The 19235-nt window shown below is 39.9% G+C and overlaps 1 protein-coding gene across 5 annotated transcripts in view; it reads left to right on the forward strand.

Moving 5' to 3' along the window:
- Window positions 1-3555: 3555 nt before the first annotated feature.
- Window positions 3556-19235, forward strand: part of LOC140736735 (endophilin-B1-like) — a 66543-nt gene continuing 50863 nt past the window's right edge. For all 5 annotated transcript variants that reach the window (XM_073062617.1, XM_073062619.1, XM_073062618.1 and 2 more), the window contains exon 1: window positions 3556-3696. In XM_073062617.1, coding sequence (XP_072918718.1) covers window positions 3634-3696 — 63 coding nt within the window. In that variant the 5' untranslated portion in view covers window positions 3556-3633. The remainder of the gene's footprint in view (window positions 3697-19235) is intronic.

Consider the following 19235-nt stretch of genomic DNA (forward strand, 5'->3'; position numbering starts at 1 on the left):
TGATTTATGAAGGCCAATGAAGGCCTAAAGCTCTCTGTGTGACCCTATCTACTTGTGACACCACATTCAAAGAATGTATTCCCAGATCCCTCTGTTCTACCACACTCCTCAGAGCTCGACCATTCCCCACATAAAATCTGATTTATCTACCCAAAGTCCAACACTTCACACTTGTATGCATTAAATTCTATCTGCCATTTTACAGCCCGTTTTTCCAGTTGGTCCAGATCCCATTGTAAGTTTTGATAGCCTTCCTTGCTGTCTACTATGCCCTCAATCTTGGCATCATCCACAGATTTGCCAAAAAAGGCATGTCAGAAGGGCAATGTTATGATAATCGTTAGGGACTTTAACATGAAAGTGGATTGGGAAAATCAGGCAAATACTGGTCCTTAAAGAGAATTTGTAGAATGTCTGAGGGATGGCTTTTTAAAACAGCTTGTTGTTGAGCCCTCTAGGGGATCGGCTGTACTGGATTGGGTATTGGGCAATAATCCAGAGGTGATAAGAGAGCTTCAGGTTAAGGAACCCTTAGGGAACAGTGATCTCAATATGGCTAGAGTTTCTGTGAAAAATGAGAGAAGTGCAATACAGATATATACCAAATAAGAAGAAATTTTCGAATGGAAGAAGGATACTATCGTGGCTGACAAGTGAAGTCAGAGCCAAAGTAAAAGCAAAAGAGAGGGCATGCAAGGAAGCTAAAGCTAGTGGGAAGCAAGAGGATTCGGAAGCTTTTAAAAACTTGCAGAAGGAAACTAAGTTCATTAGAAAGGAAGAGATGAATTATGAAAGGAAGCTGGTGACTAATATCATGAAGATATGAAAAGTTTTTTTAAGTATGTAAAGAGCAAAAGAGAGTTGAGAGTAGATATAGCACCAATAGAAAATGATGCTGGAGATATTGTAATGGGAGACACAGAGATGGCAAAGGAACTGAATACGCATTTTGCGTCAGTCTTCACAGTGGAAGACATCTGCAGTATACTCTACCTTACATTCAATGTGTCAGCTTAATGGTCTGAGGGTGGATAAATCTCCTGGACCTGATGGAATGAACCCTTGGGTTCTGGAGAAATTTGCTGGAGAGATTGCGGAGGCATTAACAATAATCCTTCAAGGATCGATAGTTCCTGGCATTGTACCGGATGACTGGAAAATTGCAATTGTTACTCCGCTATTTAAGAAGGGTGGGAGGCAGCAAAAAGGAAACTATAGACCTGTTAGCCTGACATCAGTGGTTGTGAAGTTGTTGGAATCAATTGGTAGGGATGAGATTACGGAGTACTTGGGAGCACATGACAAGATAGGCCAAAGCCAGCATGGTTTTCTGAAAGGGAAATTCAGCCTGACTAACTACTGCAATTTTTTGAGGAAATTACAAGCAGGGTGGACAAAGGAGATGCAGCAGGTGTGGTGTACTTGGATTTTCAAAAGGCTTCTGACAAGGTGCCGCACATGAGGCTGCTTAGCAAGCTAAGAGCCCATGGAATTACAGGGGAGTTACTAGCATGGGTGGAGCAATGGCTGATCGGCAGAAAACAGAGAGTGGGAATAAAGGGATCCTATTCTGGCTGGCTGCCGGTTACCAGTGGAGTTCCACAGGGGTCGGTGTTGGGACCACTGCTTTTTACTATGTGTCAATGATTTGGACTACAATATTAATGGATTTGTGTCTAAATTTGCTGATGATACAAAGATAGGTGGAGGAGCGGGTAGTGTTGAAAAAACAGAGAGCCTGCAGAGAGACTTAGATAGTTTAGGGGAATGGGCAAAGAAGTGGTAAGTGAAATACAGTGTTGAAAAGTGTATGGTCATGCACTTTGGTGGAAGAAATAAACAGGCAGACTATTATTTAGATGGGGAGAGAATTTAACATGCAGAGATGTAAAGGGGCTTAGGAGTCCTTGTGCAGGATACCCTAAAGGTTAACCTTCACGTTGAGTCGGTGGTGAAGAAGGCAAATGCAATGTTGGCATTCATTTCTAGAAGTATAGAATATAAGAACAAGGATGTGATGTTGAGGCTCTATAATGCACTTGTGAGACCACACTTGGAGTACTGTATGCAGTTTTGGGCTCCTTATTTTAGAAAGGATATACTGACATTGGAGAGGGTTCAGAGAAGATTCAGGAGAATGATTCCAGGAATGAAAGGGTTACCGTATGAGGGATGTCTGGCTGCTCTGTTCTAAAAGGACATCCTTCAATCCTGAAGTCGTGCCTCTTATCCTAGACTCCTGTACCATGGGAAATAACTTTGCCGTCTCTAATCTGTTCAAGCCTTTTAATATTCGGAACGTTTCTATGGGATACCCCCCTCCCCACCCATTCTCCTGAACTCCAGGGTATACAGCTCAAGATCATTCCTAATTTAAGTTACTGATTTGATTGAGGGAACCAAACATAACATCTTTAAGTTTGCTTTTGACAGAGAACTAGGTAGGAACATGAGTAGCAATGAGTGAGGAGAGACTTAAGAAAGATAGGGTCTAAGCTGAGTGCCAAAGCAACAACATAGCTGATGAAGTCCAATCTGGTTCTTATGTACAATAAGGTTACGTACGTAGAAACTAAAACAGAAAGCTGTACACTTCCTAATTAGTAGAAGATTGAGAAATGATTAGAAAAAAACTAATCTTTATTACAAAAGAACTTGAGTACAGGAGTAAAGTATGACCTATTATAGAGAGCCACTATTGATACTATAACTGGGGTATTTTGTGAAGTGTTGATTTCCTTACCTACATTAAGATGAAAAGGATGAGTGCAGCAAAGATTGACCATGCTTGTTCTTTAAATGGTACCTCTTATATCTTCATGTTGCAGCTGTACTGTGAGATCGCTTCAAGGGATTGTGACTTTGAAGAAGCCTTCCTCCAGATCAGCTGAAGTCTCTGGACCCAAAACATCAAATGTCTATTTCCCTCAATAGTTCATTTCTGAACTGCTGAGTTCCTCCAGCATTTTCAGTGTTGCTCCCGATTTCAATATCTGCAGTTTTTTTTGTGTGTGTCAGAAAATCGGGAGAGATTGAGTTAGCCCTATATTCTGTGTTTAGGAAAATGGTACGTCCTTATTACAACATACAAAATTATTAGAGAGTAAAACAGGGAGGATGTTTTATCTGTTTAAGGAGACCGGATGTTAGTTTCATGGTTCCAAAATAGTGGGTGGTCTATTTAAGACTTAAAAAGAGGAGAAATATGTTCATTGAAAGCGTAGTCAATATTTGGAGTTCTCTACTCGAGATGACCGTGGAAATTCAGTCAATGGGTTAATTGAAAACGGAGATCCATGGCTTTCTTGATTTTACAGGAACAATGTAGATCGGAATAAGACAAATATAAGAAATAAAGTAAAGATGTAAGGTTAGTCGTGATCTGATTGAATGGTTAGGATTTTTTCTTATTCTGATTGGCTGTGCCTGTGTCATATTCACGCATTTGCTGGATGTGTTAGTGTCGGACAGATAATTGGTTGATTCTGTGACTCCGGTAGATGATTGGTTGTAGCGGTGTAAAATCAGTACTCTGATTGGATGTAACGCATTGGAGGCGGGTTGTAGGGCGTCGTTGGGAGTGCAAGTGGAGTGGCGGCGGTGCCGCCCGGTGTTGATATCGGTTGTGTTACCATGGACTTTAATGTGAAGAAGTTGGCGGCGGATGCCGGCACTTTCCTCAGCCGGGCGGTTCAGGTAAAGTGGGCTAGTCGTCACCGGCCTGCACCTCCCGATAGAGCCGGTGCCGAGGTGACACTAGCGATGAGGCCGAAGGCTGCAGGGTAACTGACAACAGGCGGGCCGACGAGATACAGGCAGCTGGGCCCAGGGCGGTAGCTGAGAGTAGGAAGCAATCCCCGTTCCCTCTGATTGCCCAAAGGTCAGCCGCAATGACCACACTGCCGTCTATGTGCAAATTGGTTACCTCGTTTCCTGCTTTACAAATAGATTAACTTCGTAATTTATAGTATTTAGCATGATTTGATCATGATAGGTAACTGGTTGAATCATTACTTTGAGTAACTAGGAGCTGTTGCATTGGGGCACTGAGTTGTACTGCATTTCATAGTCTATGTTGTGCGAGAACGGTTAACAGTGGAGATTTATTGATTTACAACAAGGGCTGTACTTCTGCTTTGGAGTGTCCTAAAAAGGGTGTAAAATATGTTCTTACCACGTATAATAAAGTTGAACCCTGCTCTGTACCAGACAACGCCCAATGACTGAAGTTTTGTCAAATGGTTTGACTGTTCGTAGCTCGGGGGTTCTCTCTCTCCTTTTTACTAGGGCTTTAAATTGTACGCGAATGCCTTTATACCATGCTGTTTTCTATTGTTCAAGGCAATTGGGAAGTTCAGTGAAGTGGTTACACCTGGAATATTGTGTTTTACTCCCAAATGCTTATGGAAGCTGTCTGATTTCCTTATTTTATAACTTTTTCCAGTTGTGGCATTGCATTCTTTATAAACTTGAGGTGTCACTTTTAACATATCTAATAGACAGTTCCTTTTCTCGTTCTACATAATGCATACTTAAAATTAATACTTCTGAGTAACTCATTAGAATGTCCAGGTAAAAGTAGGATAATGGTGCTGATGGAACATAATAACTTTAGTAATGAGGGTTGTTTAGTTTTCAGAATACTGACCATAGGAGTAGAAATGGGTCATTGAATCTGCTCTTCTTGAACCCATCACCTCTGTTGAGGCATAGGCTGCTGACAGCAGCTCACTGGCCCATCTTAATCCATCCTCTTCAGGGATGAGGTCTTTGGAACTTCTAGCATTTCTGTACCTCTTAGGTTTTTTTAACAGTACTATATAGTGTTGCTAGCTCCATGCCTCACGCTCCTTTTCCAGTTGGGCTTGGGACCGTCTATGGCAGTTATCATGTCTGCTCAGCTTTGGCTATCTCCAGCCCTCCCTCCCCATCTGATTCATCTGCTCATCAACTTCTAATCGCCTGTATCCACTTATCACTTGTCAGTTCTTGATTCACCTCTTTCCGCTGCCTATCTCCCCTTTGTACTCTCAAGCCCTGATGCAGGGTTGTGATCTGAAACATCAAGTATCCTTTTACCTCCAGAAATGTTGCCTGACCCGCTGATGTCCATAAGACGTAGGAGCAGAATTAGGCCATTCAACCCATTGAGTCTGTTCTGCCATTCCATTTATGACATGACCTTTAGAGCAAGGATTGCCAACCTTTTTTATGCTACAGATCCCTACCGTTAACCAAGGAGCCTATGGACCCCAGGTTGGGAACCTCTGCTTAGGGGAATCCTGCATGAGAACTCCTAAGTCCCTTTGCATCTCTGATTTCTGAATTTTCTCCCCATTTAGAAAATATTCTATGCCTTTCTTCCTTTTACCAAAGTACATGACCATACACTTCCCTACACTGTATTCCATTTGTCACTTCTGTGCCCATTCTTCTAATTCATCTTGGTCCTTTTGTAGACTCCTGCTTCCTCAACTCTACCTGTTCCTCCACCTATATAAAAGTGGGGCTACTGTACTGATGAAACCTAGTAAGCCCTTTAGTAAAGAGGGATGTGGGGAAATCCTTTCTAGATTTCATTCACTTGTATTACAAAGAATGCTTCTCTGATTCTCTGTGAAACATTGAAGAAAGCTTTAGATCTTCCTTAGTTAAGATTGTGATTTCATCCATAACTTGGGGAGGTAAATGGATGTTGTATTTATTGCTTAATGCCCAATTGGAGTCCTAAACAAACAAAATTAATAAGAGTTATTATGCTGTTATCTTGATTACTGCAATAAAATATGATTTGTCAGTTTTTTTATAGAAACTTTTTTTTAGATGTGGGAATGGGTTGGGCCCTAAAGAACTCTCCAAGGTAGCCCATGTATTGGAACATAAAAGCTGTCATGGAGGTAAATGTTAGGGGTGGGTCAAAGTATTAATTTTAGTGAGATGTGTTTTCAATGTATATGCGGGGCACTCTACATTATGCTTTGCAAATTAAGTCTTGACGTGAGAGGTCCCATCCTACTTTGAAGTGCAACTTCATTAAGTAAGCAGAGCTTCCAACATTATCTGTGTTACACCTGATTTTTGAAGGACTCTACTAAACACTCAAAGGCTTCAACAATGGTGTAGCAAATATACACAGCAGCTTTGAAAACAGCAACTCAACAATGTGCCAGTTGACATCCTTGACTTTCTGTCTCGTGGTTGACTTGCCATTTGTTCCTCTTGCATAACACATTATTGTTCTGAACTCTTGACAGTTTAAAAAAAAATAAGCATTGTAGATTTTAAAGATGCCATTGTGTATGAATGACACTGGGGAGGGAGGGTGGCAAGTCCAATTGGACCAAGATTAATACCTGACTACAGTATCTGAACGTGTACTGGAAATGTTCATGATGTTAAAATATAGGTAAATGTAACATTAATAAAAATATGTATGCTTCAATTTCCAGTAATAGAAATATTTTGATTTTTTTTTATCAATTAGCCCATTAGATAGAAGATGGTCTTTGGTACTTTCACTTGGTACTATGTGAGTCCAAACTGATGCCCAGAATAAGGCTGATCGAATTAGTCAAGGCAAGGTATTAATTGTTGCATCGGTAACCCATTTCCATCAAGAATTGAATTGTGAGTCATTTACTTTGGGTAAGTTTACAACATGCTGATTGTAAGGCTGAACTGAGAAGAGCACTCCTGCACCTGGTACTGCAGATAATTGTTTTGCTTATTAATTAAAGGTCTGAGAAGTTTGACAGACCAAAGTTGCTGTTCCGCTCACTAGTGAGTAAAGTTGTAGTAAGATCTTTCCTCAAGTTTAAGGCTTCTAATTAACGTATGCTGCTGCTCGAGCAGTTAAAATATGATGGCTGCAGAGTTGGCAAAGGAGCCTCACTTGCACTAGAACCCATCAGTAACGAGCCACATATCAATAGCTTCCCCTTTGGCTCAACTAGAATTCCTGACATTTAAGTCTAGGTGTGAGATTCATTGTGGTCTGTTTTAAACAGCCGTTGGTTCCTGGAGTTAACAGAGAGAACTCCTACCTGGTTTTCTCTGACTGTATGAAAGGAAAGTGTTAATGTAGCTCTTTATATCTCCTGAATTGCTTTATCTATGGTGCAATCAAATATGTTCACAAAAGATTTAATATTCCTAGATAAAAGGACTAGTAAAACTTGTTTTTTAACCTTCTATGAGATTAAGCTACGATAGAGATTAAATGAATAAAATCAGCAGACACCTCTGAAAATATTCTATTTAACATCTGATGGACCCAAGTGATCTACAACCTACCCTGAGCCTCTTAACAAATTTACTTTGTCAGTGAAAGGATGGCACAGAAGAAAGGAAGCATTTTTTTTAAAGAAACCTTTAATTCCAAAAAAAGAATCCGATAACTGGCCTGGTCTCAGTCCTAGTGCATGCTGGATTTTGCTGGCGCCTACAGTTGGAAGTTATTCATTTGTCTTTATGTATGGAGTAGATTGGATCATGAGCATTTTTTCACAAGATCTGCACTGTTATATTCAATTCATGCTCTGATTAACGTTATTTTAATCTAGTATTGCATAGTACTAGAAATATTCATAATATGAAGAAGCAATAACATTGTGGTTAATTTACTGGGCCAGCTATCTAATGTGGTGGTTAAGTTACTAGGCTTATAATGATACAGATAATCAGTGAGTTAATTTCATTGTTACAATTGCTAGTTTTGTATTTAATTAACAAGACAATAGGTGCAGGAGTGGGCCATTTGGCCCTTTGAGCCAGCACCACCATTCACTGTGATCATGACTGATCATCCACAATCAGTACCCCGTTCCTGCCTTCTCCCCATATCCCTTGACTCTGCTATCTTTAAGAGCTCTATCTAACTCTTTATTGAAAGCATCCAGAGCATTGGCCTCCACTGCCTTCTGAGGCAGAACATTCCATAGATCCACAACTCTCTCTACGTGAAAAAGTTTTTCCTCAACTCCATTCTAAATGGCCTGCCTCTTATTTTTAAACTGTTGTCTCTGGTTCTGGACTTCCCCCAACATCGGGAACATGTTTCCTGCCTCTAGCGTGTCTAATCCCTTAATAATCTTATATGTTTCAATCAGATCCCCCTCATCCTTCTAAATTCCAGTGTATACAAGCCCAGTTGCTCCAATCTTTCAACATATGAAGTCCCGCCATCCCAGGAATTAACTCGTGAACCTATGCTGCACTCCCTCAATAGCAAGAATGTCCTTCCTCAAATTTGGAGACCAAAACTGTACACAATACTCCAGGTGTGGTCTCACCAGGGCTCTGTACAACTGCAGAAGGACCTCTTTGCTCCTGTACTCAACTTGACTAATATTAACAGCTTTGTCATTGAAAGCTTATTTGATTTTCTGGTGTCCTAGGAATATAATTTACTGCCATTACCCCAGTTAGATTGTATCTGCTTTGGAAGCCAAAATAATGTATTTTAATTGTCTGCTACCCTTTGAAATCAGCTAACAACTTACTCAGTGATATTAAGGCATTAACTAAAGCAGTAGTGTAGCAGTTAGCATAACACTATTAGAATGCCAACATCCCACATTCAATTCTGCCACTGTCTGTAAAGAGTTTGTATGTTCTCTCTGTGACTGCATGGATTTCCTCCAGGTGCTCCAGTTTTCTCATACTATTCCAAAGACTTGCAAGTTAATGGGTTGTTCACATGGGTGTAATTGGGCATCACCGCCCTGTTGGGCCAGAAAAGCCTGTTACTGTGCTATATCTCTAAATAACAAAACTCTGCATGGAGAAGGACATGGGAATAATGCAATCAGGAGGGGTATGCTGATTTTCCAGGGCATCTTGATCAAAGTTCAAAGTAAACTTATTAATATGTATATGTTACCACCTACTATCTAAACTCATTTTCTTGAAGGCATTTACAGGAAAAATGAAATGAAATAGAATCTTACTAAACACCCTATGTAGACAAAGACTATTGAGACTAGTTAGTTCAAGGTCAGCCATAGCTGTGTACATTGATACAGGGTATTACCATATGGAGAGCAAGCTATTGCCATTGCAGTAGGCTCCCCCCTCCATGCAAAGACAGATACAATTTGGTATCAACAGTGTTGCAGGAGTTGCCAATTAGTGTTGAACTCAATGTAAGACAGCCTTTGGGACTTCAGCTCCAGATTTTTTCCTCAGGATTTACTCCCAAAGCTTTCCCCATGAGTGGGTGTAATCACAAGGCAGCAGAGATTTGAGATCAGTTTTCTTCCTCCCAGATAACCTGCCAACCATTGCTGACAATCCCATCCACCCAAAGTAACTGGTTTTAAGGTGCCAGTAACCTGCCTTTGCCCCTTCTCCTGTCAGTAGAAGTGGTTCTGCTAGGCTTAGTAGCTAAACCACGCTTGAAGGCCAGGAACTGGACAAAGACTGATGGACTTTGATATCAAGGTTTTCAGTTATTTGAAAAACACTGAGTGGATAAATCCATAGTACACAATCTTTCCCAAGTTATTGAGAGAAGCAGAAAACTTTGTTTGCATGCCATCCATACCAATTATTTCATTACAGTAATGCATTGAGGTAGTACAAAGGAAAATAATAAAATAATACAGAATTGTTAGTACAGAGAGATTGCAGTGCAGGCAAACAGTAAATTGGAAGGCCATAGCAGGATAGATTGAGGTTGAGCTAGGCTTGCATTCAACAATAGGATGGAAGCTGGCTTTGAGCCTCATGGTATCTGCTTTCGGGCTTCTGTATCTTCTGCCCATTGAAAGGGGGAGAAGAGAATGTCTGGGATGGGTGGGGTCCTTGATTATGTTGCCAGGGCCTTGACAGATACTTGTATCCTCTTTAGCCACAGGTAAGATCCAAGAAGACTGGAGAAGAGCCAGTGTTGTTACTTTAAGAAGGGTAGAAGGGACAAATCTGAAGGTTATAGCCTGTGAGCCTTGCATTATAGGGAAATTATTGGAGAAAATTCTTATAGATGGGGTCTCCTTATATTTGAGGAAAAACATGAACGTATTGGGGGTAATCAGCACATATTTGTGTAGGGGAGGTCATGTCTTACAAACAAGATAAAGCTTTTCTGAGGAAGTAGTAAAAATGATCATGTTTAAGGCAGTGGATATTGTCTACATTGACTTTAATAAAGCACTTAACAAGATCCCTCATAATTGGTTGATCCAGAAGATTGAGGCACATGGAATCCATGGAGACTACTTGGTAAATGAGATTCGAAATTAACTTGCCCATCCAAGTAGTGATGAAGAAGTGTTATTCTGCTTGGAGGCCTACAACAGTGATGTTCATCTGTTGGGACCTCTGATTATATAAATGAGTGGGGGTGAAAATGTAGGTGGGTTGATGAGTGAATTTGGAAAGGCGCACAGATGGTGGAAATGTGTGTAATGAGGAAAGTTGTCAAAGGATGTAGCAAGATATATCTGTTGCAATTACAAGTGGAGAAACGGCAGATGGTGTTTCACTTTGGGAGGTCAAATGTAAGGGGAAAGTGCAAAGTAAATGGCAGGAGCCTGAGGGGCTTTGGTGTGCAGGGAGTCTACAGCTCCCTGAAAATGGCAGCATGAGTAGATACAGTGGTAAAGAAGATGTTAGCACACTTGCCTTAATTGGTTAGGAAATTGAGTATAAAATTTGGAAAACTTTTTTTGGGCTACATTTAAAGTATTGTGTCCAGTTTTGCTTGCTGTATTACAAAAAGGATGTGAAGGCTTTGGATGTAGTCCAGAGTGTATTAGCTGAAAGGAAAGGTTGAACAAACTTGGATTGTTTTCTCTTGCATGTCAGAGGCTGAGGTGGTGATCCAATAGAAGTATTTAAAATTATGAGAGGTATAAATAGGTCTGTTTATTTCCCTGGGATCAAATCTTAGAGGACATAGATTTAAGAAGAGGACAAACTTTCAAAACATGTTTGCAAGGCAAGTATTTTTTTAGACATTGGTGCATGGAACTTGTTTTGAGAGGAGGTGGTGGAAGCTGATAGAATAGTATTGTTCAAGAGGCACATGATGGGCATGAATGGAGAATGGACCATTTACAGGCAGGTGGGATTATTTTAATCACAAACGAGAAAATCTGCAAATTTTGGAACTCCAAGCAACACAAAAAATGCTGGAGGAGCCAGGTAGCATCAGTGGAAAAGAGTAAACAGTTACTCTTGTTAATGATGAAGGCTGAGACCCTTCATCAGTTTAAGTTGACATAGGTATTATGAGCCAAGAAGCTTGTTCTTGTACTATTCCGTGGACCAACTTTTGTGAGAACTATTGCAGATGAGCAGTAAATTTACTATGGATATCTGTCTCCGGTTAATGTACAGTACTGTGCAGAAGTGTTAAGCACCTAAGGTGCTTACAGTGTTTGGCACAGTATTGTAAATGGCAATGAGGCTTGCTCCCTGATGAGCTTGATGTATCTTATGCTTACAAACAAGCTGGATGAACTCAGCAGGTCGGGCAGCATCAGTTGAAATGAGCAGTCAACGGATGCTGCCCGACCTGCTGAGTTCATCCAGCTTGTTTGTACGTGTTGATTTGACCACAGCATCTGCAGTGTACTTTGTGTATCTTGTGCTTGCTGTTAGGGAGTATTGTAGAATTGTGTAAATATAGCAGATACTAATTCAAACAAGAACCAATCTTCAGCTAATGTAAATTGCAAGTAGAAAATCGAAGTTACTGTACTGTGCAAAAGTCTTTTTACTGTGCAAAACACCCCAGCTTCTATATATGCCTGAGACTTGCAGTACTGAATTTAGAAGAGACTTTCTGTTTGGCTGGAATTTTACAGTGCATGAACAATAATTCAACCTCTGTCATCACAGCAGTAAATGCGTAATTTGAATATTGAAGCTAATCTGTCTTCACCTTGTACACAATTCAGTTAAGACAAGAAAGACACAAAGGTAACTTATAGCTTTTAAGTTGTAAGATGAAAAGTTTGAAATTCTCTGTGCTACAGTAACTATTTTTGTAGAAAGACTAGACAATGTTGAGAATTCGGCTTGCCAAGGCAGTGAATAAGAGAAACCAAAAGCAAGATTTTAAAAATTCTCTCTGCATTTATTTGAAGATTTTGATAACAGTAAACACGTTCAGGTTAGTTGGTGGATACAGGAATGGCATGTGACAGTTGTTCTCATTTTGGATAAATTGGTGAAGGCAGAAATCTTAATTTGAAGAAAAATGCTTTGAAGTGATGTTTTATTGAGAAGGCAAGGGGTCTAATGCTTCTGTTTGTCAAAGTACTTGCACATGGATCAAATTCTGTAATGTTTTTAACTCTGTTTAGCATGAAATGTACAAAATATTTGCAAGTCAGAGATATCTCCTTTGTTTGGAAATTGACTGTAATTGATGGCTATCATGGAGATTTCAAGGAATTTTCAGAAATGTAGCATCTTCCTTGTCATTAGCAGCCCTGTCACCTTTCCCTATCATCAGAGAAATTCTCTTTTTTTCATCCAGTGATAACATAGTCACTTTTTGCAGAATATGAACAAATCAAGAGAACAAATGGTTCGTTTTCAAAAATGGACATTGCAGGAGGGGAAGGGGTGACAATTTGAACTCGGCTAATTAAATATTCACAGCTAGCTGCCTAGTGTTACACCTCATAACCAAGAAAGTGAATGATGCACAGCCAGTAATTGAAGGATTCTTGGAAATTTGACCTATAATGCCCAAACCACTTTAGGTAGAGAAAGAGGCCAACTTGACCTCCTCTACTACCATCAGGCTACTTTCAGGTCTGAGGAACCGCACTTCATATTCTGCCTGGGTAGCCTCCAATCTGACAACATGAACATCGATTTCTCTGATTTCCAGTAACTTTTCTCCATTTCCCCTCCTCTCTTTCCATTTCCCATACTTACCTTTTCTCTTTACCTGCCTACCACCTCCCTCTGGCAGTGCTCCTTTTTTTTCTCATGATTCACTCTCCTCCATTTGATTCCTCCTCCTTCAATCATTCTCACCTATCATCTTCCAGCTTTTCACTTCATCTCTGCCCTTCTACCTACACCCTCACTTGATTTCACTTATTATCTTCTAGATTGTATTCCTTCTCCTCACCCACCTTATTCTAACTTCTTCCTCCTTCCTTTCCAGTTCTAATGAAGGCTGTCAGCTCAAAACATTGGCTCTTTATTCCTCTTCTTAGATGCTGCCTGACCTGGTTCCTCCAGCCTTTTGTGTGTGTTACTCTGGATTTCCATAATCTTTTATCAATTTTTTTGTGTTTAGAGCCAAAATGATTCCCTTGTCTTCCCAAATCTAGATGAACCACATAGCAGCATTACCTTCCCTTACCTTGGTCGTAAGGCAGAATTTTTCTTGCATGCCCCATCTGAGCTTTTCCACACGAAATGACTCTCTTAGCTCCTTTACAAGTGAAATGACTACTTCCTAGTTTCCCTTCCTGGCTTCCATACAAATGTTCATTGCTTTTGTTTAAATTTAGGCATTATTTAATTAATTCAAAATCTAACTGTGCTATTGTCCATTCATCCCTTCAAAATCTTTGACTGGTGGCCCATCTGTGCCCACTCACTCCCACAATATCAATGCTAATTTTTGTTTGGCTTCATTTGCATTTTTGCCTGGCCAAACTTAGAAATGGTTCTAATACATCACAAATGAGATCCTTCATAGTTGTGGTTGTGTATGATTCCACTTTGTCTTCCTCGATTTCTGCAGCTGTTGGCACAGTCAGCCACAAGATACTTGCACATGCCTTATCTGTGATGTAAAACCCTATTACTTGTGTCAATTGGAGCAGTATATCTGTATCAGGAGCTTTTCTAATTTCCGCACCACATTCACATGCAAAGTTTTATCTATATTAACTGCCTATGCTACTTCCTTATCTACCTACCAGCAGAAGAAGTAGTTGTCTTCTGTGGCACAGGTTGGGTCTACTTCCACATCTTCACCATCTGTCAGATTTTGCACTGCTTTCCTAATGTTGGGCTGTTGGTCCATTCTGTCTTAAATGAGCCACATTCTCCTTCCGCTAAATATTTGTAAGGATGTGGATGCTTTAGAGAGGTTGCGGATGAGATTTACCAGGATATCACAAGCAAGAAATTCTGCAGATGCTGGAAATACAAAGCAACACACACAAAATGCTGGACGAAGCAGGAGACTTCTAAGGTGATTGGAGGAAAGTATGGAGAGATGCCAGATATAAGTTGTCTTTTTATTATACTGAGTGATGGGTGTGTGGAGCACACAACCAGAAGTATAGTAGTACAGACAGATGCATTAGGAGCATTTAAGAAACTGTGTGTAGACTCATAATTAATAGAAAAATGGAGGGCTATATAGGAGGGGAGAGTTTGATCATGGAATAGGTTAAAGGGACAGCACAGCATTGTGTGCTGAAGGGCCTGTAGTGTGCTGTAATGTTCTATATTTCGTATGATCTAAGTCTCAATTACATATCTGTATATATCATCCAACAACGTAAAAGCAGTTAAGTCATTAGGACATGGTGATCGTACGGATGTTTCTTCTAGCAGTGTGAATTAAAAGGTCCATTGCTTCAAAACACTTTCTAAAAATTTGATGTGCAAGTATTGTCATTGTTAATGAAAAGTCTTGTTTCTTGTCATTTGCTTGCAGGTTGTCTGTAGTCTAGTGCAGTTTTTATGTTGTTTTACTTAGTCTAGTGTAGCCTTGTGCTGTCTCACATAGTCTAGTATAGTTTTGTGTTTCATGTGGCACCAGGGTCCTGGAGAAACGTTGTTTTGTTTTACTGTGTACTGTACCAGCCGACTATGGTCGAAATAACAATAGACTTGACTTGACATGAAGTGCTGGTGTCTTTTTAAGAAAGTTTGGTGGATTTGTAAAGTTTTACTATTTTTTTTACTTCTGTCATTTATTTTGTTAGCAGTCACTGCTCAGTTGTTAGCTTTTGGTTTTTTGCGTGTGTCAGTTTGGTTGTGATTGTCAAAAAAATTATCTCTGCATTTCCAACATGTAGAGTTTGCCTCTTGGGTTTTATGACATTCTGGGAATAGGAGTTTTCATCTGTTGGATCCAGTTAACTGTATAATAGCAAGATAAACCTTTGGCATGTTAAGTTGATGCTTTTGATATAGGATATGTTTTGCACTTGTGCAGTTATGCTGTTGAAAATTTTATATCCTACAGTTCCTGTACTATCCCTTAAGCAATGAGGTGTTGAATGAACTTGCTGTTTATATTTTCGTTTAGTCTCCAGTAATTTGCTTTCATGTAATCTAGAGTTATTTCTTTGCACCATGGAAGCTAGCATGTGTGAAATTGTGTCACTGGGTGGTACATTAGGCTATGTAACTGTATTTGTAATTTATTTATTGCTCTGATGGGATATGAATATTTTAGCATTTTTTCACAACAGATGCACACAGACCTAGAACTGTACTTGAGGGTGGTAATAAATACTATAACACTCAAACCAACTCTTGGAAGTTTTGCACATCCAGACAATGGAATCTTGTGCATGACAACACAATGCAGTGAGTGTACTTGTGAACTTTGGGAATCTCATTATCTTCTGTTCTCATTGCTAAATTCTCAGTCAGATGTTAATTTGGTATTTATTTTAAATTTAGCACAGTCTTGAAATCTGATTGTTTTAGCAGATTGTATTTCTTTGCTCTACTGCAAAAATCAACCTGCAAATTTACCTTTGGGGAAACCTGTACCAGAATTCCTGAAGTACCTTTTGCACCTCTGATTTCTGAACTAACTCCCTGCTTAGAGAACAGTCTATGCCTTTGTCCTTCTACCAAAGTGCATGACTACACACTTTCCTACACTGAATCTGTCACTTCTTCGCACATTTGTCAAAATCCTTCTGCAGACTCAGTACCTCCTGCCCATCCACCTATCTTTGTATCATCCGTAAACTTTGCCACAAGTCATCCAAATCATTGACATATAACATGAAACGAAGCGGTCTCAACATTGTTCCCTGTGGAACACCACTGGTCACTGGCACCCTTTAGTCCCACTTCCTATCTCCTGCCAGTTCCCCTCTCTCTGTCCATGTTAATATTGTTCCTATAATCACAGGCTCTTATCTTGTTTAGCAGCCTATTGTGCAGCACTTTGTCAAAGGCCTTCTGAAATCCCAAGTAAGCAACATCCATTGACTCTCCTTTGTCTATCCTGCCTGTTAATTCTTCAAAGAATTCCAATCAATTTCTCAGAAAAGAATTTCCCTTAAGGAATCTATGCTTGCTTTGGCCTATTTTATCCTGTGCTTCCAAGTACATTGAACCTCATCCTTAATTGTTCTTAACATCTTGCCAACCACTGAATTCAGGCTTGTAATTTCTTATCTTTTGCCTCCCTCTCTTAGTGGAATGACACTTGTGATTTTTTTTTTCTCTCTAGATCCATTCTTTCATTAGTCTTGTCTCTTGCAGTGTCTTTCCTTGTTTAACTTTATTGCCCAGTTTCATAACACTGGATTCTGAATGTTTCTTTTGATTCCATGTCCACTAGTTTGAAGTGTTCTGGCAGAGCAAAGTAATTTAGTCCTTTCTATCCAGTCAAATTTTATAACACCAGTCAAAAGTAAATATTTTCAGCACTCTTCACGTTCAGATTTCCAAGCACTGTGGTCCTTTGTATCTGACGGGTCCTGCATCGTTTTCTTAAGTCTCTGGTACTTTCCTCATCCAGACATCAACTGATTAACAAGTTTTTACCACTCTCTCATCCAGCACCCCTACCACTTTTGTCATTCAGATTAACTTGCTCTCTACTCTATCACAGATATTCCTTTTGTCCTTTCCCTTCTCAGCAATTTGAAGCAAATTTGTTTTACGATCTCTCATCTCTGATGACAGGTAATTAACCTGAAGCTTTAATGCTGATTGCTTCTCGAATAGATGCTGCTTGACCTGATGAGTATTTCCAAAAATTTTGTTTTGATTTTTACCATGGTTTCAGGGAATGAGAGAAAAGTGTGGTATTGTTAGAACATGGAACATGTTTAGAAAGATGGACGTGCACAGCAGGGAGATGGTGTGTGTGTGCAGAAATAGTTGATTTACCCTTTGAAATTGTTGGGACATGATTGTTCTGTGTGGGTAGCACAGTGCTATATTTTAACATGGATTTTGTATATTGCTTTTTCATAATCAGCAAATAGAAAGCTGACATTGTAATTGAGGATACACAACACTTTACAGTTTATTCTGAAATAGCTATTTGGCCCAGATGTCTTTTCAGCACCAAAATGCTTTAGAGCACAGACAGATTTTGAACAATGGTACCATTCAGTTTACAGCAGCTGCCTCCTAATTTTGCCAGTTGCTCAATCACAGGATAAATGGGGGGAAATGCCATGGTTAACTCTTCATCTGCCTACTTTTATATTCAACTACACCAAATCTTGTATTTGTTTGGAGGGGATATTAGAAATGTAACTAGTGTACAAGAAATCCTGATTCAAAAAAAAAGCTTCAAATAAAAATTTGGTATGGCAATAATTTGTACAACCCCCTCATCCCACTGCATCTATGCCAACTGTTGCGCATCCATTTACAATAGTCCTACACGGATCCCATATAGAACAGTACAGCACAGTAACAGGCCCTTCATCCCATAATGTGCCAAACCAGCTAAAAGGTAAATCAAAATAAAACGCAAAAACTACACTCCTACTTACACAATGTCCATATCCCTCCATCTTCCTCACATTCATGGGCCTATCTAAACGTGTCTTAAAAGCCTCTAATGTATTTGTCTCTACCACCACACCAGGCAGCGCATTCCAGGCATCCAACATTCTGAGTGGGGGCGGGGGGGGGGGGGGAACAACTTGCCCCCCCCCCCCCCACATCCCCTCTGAGCCTAGCCCCTCTGACCTTCAATGCATGCCCTCTAGTGTTAAACATTTCTACCCTGGGGGAAAAAGATGCTCCCTGTCTATTCTTTCTATGCCTCTCATAATCTTAGTTCACTAGTTCAATTTAATATCAGAGAAATGTGTGCAAGATACATCCTGAATTCTTATAACCATATAACAATTACAGCATGGAAACAGGCCATCTTGGCCCTTTTAGTCTGTGCCGAACGCTTATTTTCACCTACTCCCACTGGCCCGCACTCAGCTCATAACCCTCCATTCCTTTCCTGTCCATATACCTATCCAATTTTACTTTAAATGACAATACTGAACCTGCCTCTACTACTTCTACTGGAAGCTCATTCCACACAGATTTCTGAGTAAAGAAATTCCCCTTCGTGTTACCCTTAAACTTTTGCCCCCTAACTCTCAACTCACGTCCTCTTGTTTGAAACTCCCCTACTCTCAATGGAAAAAGCTTATCCACGTCAACTCTATCTATCTCCCTCATAATTTTAAATACCTCTATCAAGTCCCCCCTCAACCTTCTACGCTCCAAAGAATAAAGACCTAACTTGTTCAACCTTTCTCTGTAACTTAGGTGCTGAAATCCAGGTAACATTCTAGTAAATCTTCTCTGTACTCTCTATTTTGTTGACATCTTTCCTATAATTGGTGACCAGAACTGTACACAATTCTTTTGTGTTTTCTTCAATGTCTTTTCTTCAGATGTTCATGAAAACAGAAGAGTGCCACAAAGAATGAATGACAATTAAAACATTAGAACCCCAACCCCCTGTCCTTCCTCCCAGGCACATGCAGCAGCAGGGATGTGTCTACGGAAAATAGCGCCTATGGCAAGCACTGAAATTGCACCCTTGCCCATACATCTAACACCCATCTTTTAGATAACTTTACTGTAATATCAGCTCAAAAATACAAGTCAAGCTTGTTAATCTTTTAATTAACAAATTATAGCCCTACATGAAAATTATAACTGCACCCTCCTTGTTTTCACTGATGCAAATTGGTTAAAGTCAGTTTTTTCAGTTTCTTCTCTTTCTACACTCAGCAGAACAAGATCACAGAGTCTGCCTTGACCCATGGAAGCTCTCAAATACAAAATTATTAGTTTTAACTTGTTGAATGATTTCTCACAGCTGGCGATCGAGACTGCAATGGTTAGCAATATCTGAATAGCAATGCAAAGATTGGGGAAGACACTGTCATCTCCATACTGAAAGATAAATTCAAGAAGCTGTTCAGGTCTTGATATTTTCACGTTGACCAGCCTTGATAGCAACGTTCTGCCATCCAAAAATTTCTTCATATAGCTGCTATCCATCAACATCAGAGCTGTACAAT

The sequence above is a fragment of the Hemitrygon akajei genome, chromosome 12, assembly GCF_048418815.1.
Source record: "Hemitrygon akajei chromosome 12, sHemAka1.3, whole genome shotgun sequence".
Lineage (NCBI taxonomy): Eukaryota > Metazoa > Chordata > Chondrichthyes > Myliobatiformes > Dasyatidae > Hemitrygon > Hemitrygon akajei.